The following is a 7957-nucleotide window of genomic DNA, read 5'->3' as shown; positions in this document are numbered from 1 at the left end:
ACAGAAGAGACAAGTTGACATCTTGGATGTGGACCCTTCATCAAAACTGATTCTGTTTACGTGGGACTAAATTTCATAATGCAGTTTCTTGAAATCATATAAAACATAGATGTCATATAAATGTAAGCTATGTCTTTAGTTGAGGGATAAATGTTTGGTTAGGACCAGAAGAGCTTCTATGCTCTTTAAATAATGCCATAGGTAAGTATGGCATTCTTTTTATTATTGCCAGCTTTTTCCAGAATTTTGAAACTCAATCCAAATTCCCAAATTGCCATTGTAGAATTTTATACCCAGATTTTCTGGATTGTGAGTCCAATAACATTACTGTGCTCTTGTAGTTTCTCCATAATTACTGAAAACTTGTATCAGCCAATAGGCAATACAGTGGTTCGATTCTGACCTTGGGTGACTGTGGAGTTTGCACATCCTCCGAGTGTCTGCGTGGGCTTCCTCGGGGTCCTCCAGTTTTCTCCCACAGTCCTAACATATGGAGGTTAGGTGGATTGCCTGTGCTAAATTGTCCCTTAAGTGTCCAAAAGGTTTGGTGGGATTATGAGGATAGGATGAGGGCGTGGGCCTCGGTCGGGTGCTCTTTTGGATGAATGGCCCAAATGGCCTGCATTGTAGGAATTCTATGAATAGCATTTTTTTATGACAAGATTTTAAACCATACTTGTCTCCACAGGGAGTATTAAAGATCCCTGGTCCTAGATAAAATTTAATTTTCATAGAATTTACAGTGCAGAAGGAGGCCATTCAGCCCATCGAGTCTGCACCAGCTCTTGGAAAGAGCACCCTACCCATGCCCACACCACCCTATCCCCATAACCCCACTCAACCAACACTAAGGGAAATTTAGCATGGCCAATCCACCTAACCTGCACATCTTTGGAATGTGGGAGGAAACCGGAGCACCCGGAGGAAACCCACGCACACACGGGGAGTGCGTGCAGACTCCGCACAGACAGTGACCCAACCGGGAATCGAACCTGGGACCCTGGAGCTGTGAAGCAATTGTGCTAACCACTATGCTACCGTGCTCCCCACCATATTCCCTGTTGCTCTGACAACCTGGGACACCACTAAAACTATCTGGCCATTCATTTGATGTTATAGGATCTGTGTGCAAATTGTCTCCTTTGTTTGCCTTCCAAACAACACTCCATACTTCATAAGTAAATCATTAGTTATGAAGCACTTTAGAATATTCTGAGGATATGAAAGGGTGCCTTTTAAATACAAGTTTTACTTGTATGTGTGTGAATTGTAAAGTATTTGTAAAATTCCACTTTAAAATGTGCAGAAATATTCAATAGGTTTAAATAATTTATTTTGCTTGGTTTGTTATTGCACAACACTTTAAATGTTGCTCTCATAGCAGCTAATTTCAAGTAGACAACAATTTGTGATAAAAGCTAAGAGGTCTGTAAATCAAATTTCATTAATGAAGAAACCCTGTAATTTAGTAGTTGAACTTTGGAACACATTGCCTGATAGTGTGATGGAGGCAGGGTCAATTTAGGCTTCACAGAATACAGTGAAGGAAAGGCCCTTCGAGTCTACATCGCCACATGGATCTGCCAATCCTAATCCCATTTGCCAGCACTTGGCCCATAGCCTCGAATGTTAAGATGTGCCAAGTGCTGATCCAGATACTTTTTAAAGGATGTGAGGCAACCCGCCTCTCCCACCCTCCCAGGCACTGCATTCCAGACCGTCACCACCCTCTGGGTAAAAAGGTTTTCCTCAAATCCCCCCTGAACCTCCCACCCCTCACCTTTTGACTTTTGTCCCCTGGTAATTGACCCTTCAACTAAAGGGAACAGCTGTTCCCTATCCACGCCCCTCATATTCTTGTATACCTCGGTCAGGTCGCCCCTCAGTCTTCTCTGCTCCAGCAAAAACAACCCAAGCCTATCCAAACTCACTTCATAACTTAAATGTTCCATCCCAGGCAACATCCTGGTGAAACGTTTCTGTGCCTACTCCAGTGTAATCATGTCCTTTTTATGTGGCACACAGTATTTCAGCTGTGGCCTCACCAATGTTCTATATAACTCCAACATGACTTCCTTGCTTTTGTAATCTGTGCCACAATTGATAAAGGCAAGTGTACCGTATGCCTTTTTCGCCACCCTATTTTTTGAAAAGTACATTTAAGGTACCCAATTATTTTTTTCCAATTAAGGGGCAATTTAGCGTGGCCAATCCAGCTATCCTGCAGATCTTTGGGTTGTGGGGGTGAGACCCACACAGACGCAGGAGAATGTGTAAACTCCACATTGAGTGACTCAGGGCCGGGATCGAACCTGGGTCCTCAGCGCCGTAGGCAGCAGTGCTAACTACTATGCCACCATGCTGTCGTTTTCACCTCCCTATTAACCTGCCCTCAGAGATCTATTTATAAACATGCCAACATTTCTTTGTTCCTCAGGACTTCCCAGTGTGATGCCATTCATTGAATATTTGTCAAATTGCTCCTTACAATGTGTAACACATCACTTTTCAGAATTAAATTCCATCTGCCACTTTTCTGCCCATTTTATAATAATCTTTATTATTGTCACAAGTGGGCTTACATTAACACAGCAATTAAGTTACTGTGAAAATCCCCTAGTCGCCACATCCCAGGGCCTGTTCGGGTAGAGGGAGAATTCAGAATGTCCAATTCGCCTAACAAGCATGTCTTTCAGGACTTGTGGGAGGAAACCCACAGGCACAGGGAGCACCAGCAGACTTCGCACGGAGTGACCCACAGGAATTGAACCATGGACCCTGGCGCTGTGAAGCAACAGTGCTAACCACTATGCTACCATGCCGCCCCTATATTGACCATCCCGTCTATATCTTCCTGTAACCCAAGACTCTCAGCTTCACTGTTAACCACCCGGTCTATCTTTGTGTCATCCACAAACTTACTGATCCCACCCCCCCACATAGTTATCTAAGCCATTCATATAAATGACAAGGCTTCTAAAAGAGAACGTGATCATTATCTGGAGGGAACCATTACACAGCTGCAATGAAAACCATTGAAGTTGCAATAGCTGAGATACTCCTTTCGAGAGCCAGCACAGACACGATAGGGTGAATGGCCTCCTGTGCTGTAACCATTTTATGTTTCTGATTTCAGATCACCAAAAGGGCTTTGACTGCGTGCCGCATACAAAATTGACCGATGAATAGCATTAAAACCAAAAATGCTGGAACCCCTCAGCAGGTCAGTCAGCCTCTCTGGCACAGGTTAAAGTTTAAGTCCTGTCACCTTGCACAATCTGAAAATGGCTGCCGGCTGGCTCTGCGCATGTGCATAACCTTCCCTCCCACCCAACCCGAGGTGCTCGCGCCAGTGCCTATGGATATTGTAGTTTTAATGCCCCTTCTCCTTTCACGTGGCAGCGCCGGAAACACTACAACTCCCAGGAGGCACCAGGGGTCGCTGTGCATCCGGTCCGATCAGTGGATGCTTCCGGACTAAGTGGAAGTCGGGGGGGTTGCTGCACAATTTAGAGTGCGACCACAGATCAGAGGGGTTTAAATGGATATAAAGGTGTGAAGGTAAGAAGAGCCTTTCCTGGCAGCGAAAGGGTGATTTCTTAAATCGGAAAACGTCGGAGTACAGAAGAGGCAGTGAGGGATGTTGAAAGTTTTATGGCCCATTGCTGCCATTACATCCAGAGAGGATTAATGGCAGCTTGATTATGGGTTAGGGGTTGCCTTACATTTATAAATACTAAGAATTAAACATTTATAAACTGTGCCCTATTCTTTTGCTTGAGAACTTCGATTTATGTAAAGACAGATGGTGCATTTTTTAGAACTGTGGAATGTAATTTTATGTCTCATTAGACTCTTACTGATGTCAAGATTAAATGGTGTCCTTAGCTAAAATGAGCACACAATGTGGGGAATAATTAGATCTGAGGAGTGATATTAGCTAAACAATGCACCTTAACTTGGAACATATTTGGTTCAAGGTGTGTTGAATCAGGTGTGACTACATCATGTTGCTACATTATGTCTTGAGGCAGCCTTACCTAAAAAGCAGGATGCGACAATGAAGATAATATCTGTCCTGGGGACAATGCCAATTGACTGTGACTGCACTTTAGTAGTACTTCATTAGCTGGAAAATGCTTTGAGATATCCGGTGGGCATGAAAGGTGCGACATAAATGTGTCCTTTTTTTGGTCGAGGATGCTTACACTATAGTTTAACTCCGGGCTGCAGACTTTCCCACTGTACGATCTCTTATCACCATTGCTGTTGTGACTCACATCTTAGCAGCTATGTTCCCCTTTGATTCCTGCAATTTAAATTAACTTTATTGCATTTGCCTTGGAACTTGTTTTTTTTTCCATTTTTCAAAAATGTATTTTATTACAAACATGTATCAAAACAGGGTACAACACATAAACACCCCGGGAAACATACTTCCCAGAAATCAACTATACATCTGTACAAATTCTCCCCTGCGCGATCAAGAGCTCCTCAAACATGGTCACAAACATCCCCCACCGATTCTCAAACCCTCTGCAGAGCCCCTTAACTCCTATTTTATCTTCTCCAAATGCAGGAAGTTGTACAGGTCACCCAACCAAGCCGCTACCCCCGGTAGCGATGCCGACCGCCACTCCAGTAAAATTCGCCGCAGTGCAATCAGAGAGGCAAAGGCCACGACATCGGCCTTCCTCCTCTCCATGAGCTCCGGCTTCTCTGAAACCACAGATATCGCCACCAAAGGGTCCGGGTCCACCACCTCCTCCGCTATCCTGGTTAAGACTGCGAACCTCCCGCCCAGAATCTTCCAAATTTTTCGCAACACCAAAACATGTGCACATGATTCGCTGGTCTCCGTCCACACCTCTCACACTCATCTGCTACCTCCTGGAAGAACCCACTCATTCTTGCCTGAGTCATTTGCACCCTGTGTACCACCTTAAACTGTATCAGGCTGATACTTGCACAGGAGGAGGTCTCATTTACCCTGCACAGTGCCTCACTCCATACTCCCCAATTAATTCCCAACTCCCCTTCCCATTTCTCCTTGATCCTCACCACCCGCTCACCTCCATGCCCCCCAGCCATGTGTATATATCCCAATTTTTCCCTCCCCTTCCACATCCGGAAGCAGCAGTCGCTCCAACAGAATGTATCCCAGGAACTGAGGGAACACCTTCCAGCCCTTTCATGCAAATACAGATCCTGAACTCATTCCCCCTCGGCAGCTCTACCCTCTCCCTTAGCTTCTCCAGACTGGCGAACCCTTCCTTCAAATATAGATCCCTCACCTTGGACAGTCCCACTTCCCTCCACCTCCTGCATACACTATCCATCCCCCCGGCACAAACCCATGATTCTCGCACAGCGGCGTTAACAATGACATCCCTTCCACCCTAAAATGCCTCCTTAACTGATTCCATATTTCACCGTGGACTGTACTACAGGGCTCCCTAAATACGTACGAGGAGCTATTGGCAATCCTGCCGTCAACATAGCCCTCAAACTGGACCCCTTACAAGATTCCTCCACCACCCTAACCCACTCTACACCTTCTCCTTCCCACCATCGCCGCACCTTATCTACATTCGCCATCCAATAATAATGAAGCAGGTTTGGCAATTCCAACCCCCCATGCTGCCTCTGCCTCTGTAGCAGGGTGGTCCTGACCCTAGGCACCTTCCCTGCCCTTACAAAGTCCGAAATGATCGTATCCAATTTCCAAAAAAAGGCCTTTGGTATAAAGATTGGGCAAGCCTGAAAAATAAACAAGAATATTCATTTTCACCACTTGGATTCTCCCCGCCAATGTCAACAGTGGTGATTCACACCTCTTAAAGTACTCCCTGGCTTCCTCCACCAGCTTTGTTACGTTCCACTTATGGAGCACCGTCCATTCCCTCGCTACCTGAATCCCCAAAACTAAACCTATCCCTCGCTACCGTGAATGGCAGCCCACCGTCCCAGCTCATTCACTGGAAAACCTTGCTTTTCCCTACATTCAGTTTATACCCAGAGAACCCTCCAAACCTCTCCAGCAGAACCAGAATCCTTCCCATACTCTCCAGCGGATCCGAATCTTACAGCAACGGGTCATCGGCATAGAGCGACTCACGATGCTCCCTCTGTCCCCTTATAATCCCCTGCCACTCTGCCGACCCCCTGAGAGCCATCGCCAACAGCTCTATGGCCAGCGCAAACAATAATGGCGACAGCGGACACCCCTGCCTCGCACCCCTGTGTAAGTCACAGCTCTGCAAACTCATATTATTCGTCCTCACACTCGCCTTTGGTGCCCACACAGCAACCGCACCCATGCCATAAACCCAAACCTTCCCAAAACCTTGAACAAGTACCGTCACTCCACCTGATTAAATGCCTTCTCCGCGTCCATGGACACCACCACCTCCGATACCAGAGCCCCCGACGGATTCATCACTACATTCAACAGCCGTCTTATATTACTCGTGAGCTGCCAGCCTTTCACAAAGCTTGTTTGATCTTCTGCAACCATCCCCGGGACACAATCCTCCATCCTCCCCGCCAACAACTTAGCCAATACTTTCACATCCGTGTTCAATAGTGATATGGGCCTATATGACCCACATTCCACCGGGTTCTTCCCCTTTTTCGGGATTAGCATGATTACTGTCTGTGTCATCGTCTCCGGCAGCTCCCCCTTCTCCAGCGCTTCATTAAACCCCCCCCCCCAACAGATGTGGTGCCAGGTCCGTCGCAAATTCCTTATAAAATTCCGCCGGGTACCCAACTAGCCCTGGGGCCTTCTCCAACTTCATACCCCTGATACTATCCAGTACCTTCCTCAGACCCTGGGACTCCTCCAACACCTGCCTTTTTGCTTCCTCCACCTGGGGAAATTCCAGCTTGTCCAGAAACCGCCCCATGTCCCCTTCCTCGCCCCACGGATCTGCCTTGTACAGTCCTTGGTAGTACTCGCTAAACGCCTCGTTTATCTTCCCTGGCTCCGACACCACATCTCCAGCCCCAGTCCGTACCTGCAATATTTCCCTGGACACTGCCTGCCTCCGCAGCTGGAGCGCCAGCATGCGGCTCGCCTTCTCCCCATACTCATATTGCACCCCTCTTGCCCTACGCAGTTGCCCTACTGCCCTCCCCATTGTCCACCTGTCAAACTGCTCCTGCAACTTTTTCCTCCTCGCCAGTCCATCTGTGATCGGCACTCTCAAATTCTCCATGTCCACCTCCACTATCTCGCTCAGTGGACGAGCCTTAAATAGAATAATTTCCCCCCCAGGCCACTACCGTCAGCACTTTCCAAACAATGGCGCCGACCCCTCCCCATTTTGATTCAACTCCACATACTCCTTAATCGCCACCCGCACCTTATCACAAAAACCTCCATCCGCCAGCAACCCTGAATCAAACCTTCACCTGGGCCTCTGCTCTCGTCCCGATCTAAACCGATTCTCCAGCCAGTGGGGCGCATGGTCCGAGATAACTATCCTCGCATACTCTGCCCTCTCCACCCCAACCAAAATCCCCAACTCACTACAAAGTAATCAATCCTCGAATACACCTTATAGATGTGTGAAAAGAAGGAATACTCCCTTCCCCTGGGTTCTGAAAGCACCATGGATCCACCATACCTATCCTCTCCATAACCCCCCCCCCCCCCCCCCCCCCCCAGCTCCCTCGCCATTCGTACCCTACCCATTGACGTGGGTCTCGACCTATCCACCCTTGGCTCTAGGACACAGTTAAAATCACCTCCCATGATCAACTGGTGCGTGGCTAAATCCCGGATCGCTGCCAGCAACCCCCTCATAAAACCCACATCATCCCAATTTGGGGCATACACATTTACCAACACCACCGGCTCCCCTTCCAATATCCCACTCTCCCATATCACATATCTCCCACCCGGATCCCCCACCTCCTTCGCATCCATTTCTTTTAAAATCGCCACTCCATT

The 7957-nt window shown here is 47.5% G+C and overlaps 1 protein-coding gene across 6 annotated transcripts in view; it reads left to right on the top strand.

Annotated features, from left to right (window-relative positions):
* Window positions 1-7957, top strand: part of arfrp1 (ADP-ribosylation factor related protein 1) — an 82821-nt gene that overhangs the window by 40327 nt on the left and 34537 nt on the right. For 4 of the 6 annotated variants that reach the window (XR_011948760.1, XM_072514789.1, XM_072514791.1 and 1 more), the window contains exon 2: window positions 3137-3223. Coding sequence is in view for 4 of the 6 variants with exons in the window: in XM_072514789.1 (XP_072370890.1) it covers window positions 3204-3223 (20 nt within the window). In the remaining 2 variants the exon portion in view is untranslated. Of the gene's footprint in view, window positions 1-102; window positions 123-3136; window positions 3224-3416; window positions 3562-7957 lie in introns of those variants that run through there. The other 2 variants (XM_072514792.1, XM_072514793.1) reach the window with 2 other exon arrangements.

Source organism: Scyliorhinus torazame, chromosome 8 (assembly GCF_047496885.1).
Source record: "Scyliorhinus torazame isolate Kashiwa2021f chromosome 8, sScyTor2.1, whole genome shotgun sequence".
Taxonomy (NCBI): domain Eukaryota; kingdom Metazoa; phylum Chordata; class Chondrichthyes; order Carcharhiniformes; family Scyliorhinidae; genus Scyliorhinus; species Scyliorhinus torazame.
This window is presented reverse-complemented; position numbering and strand designations above follow the sequence as displayed.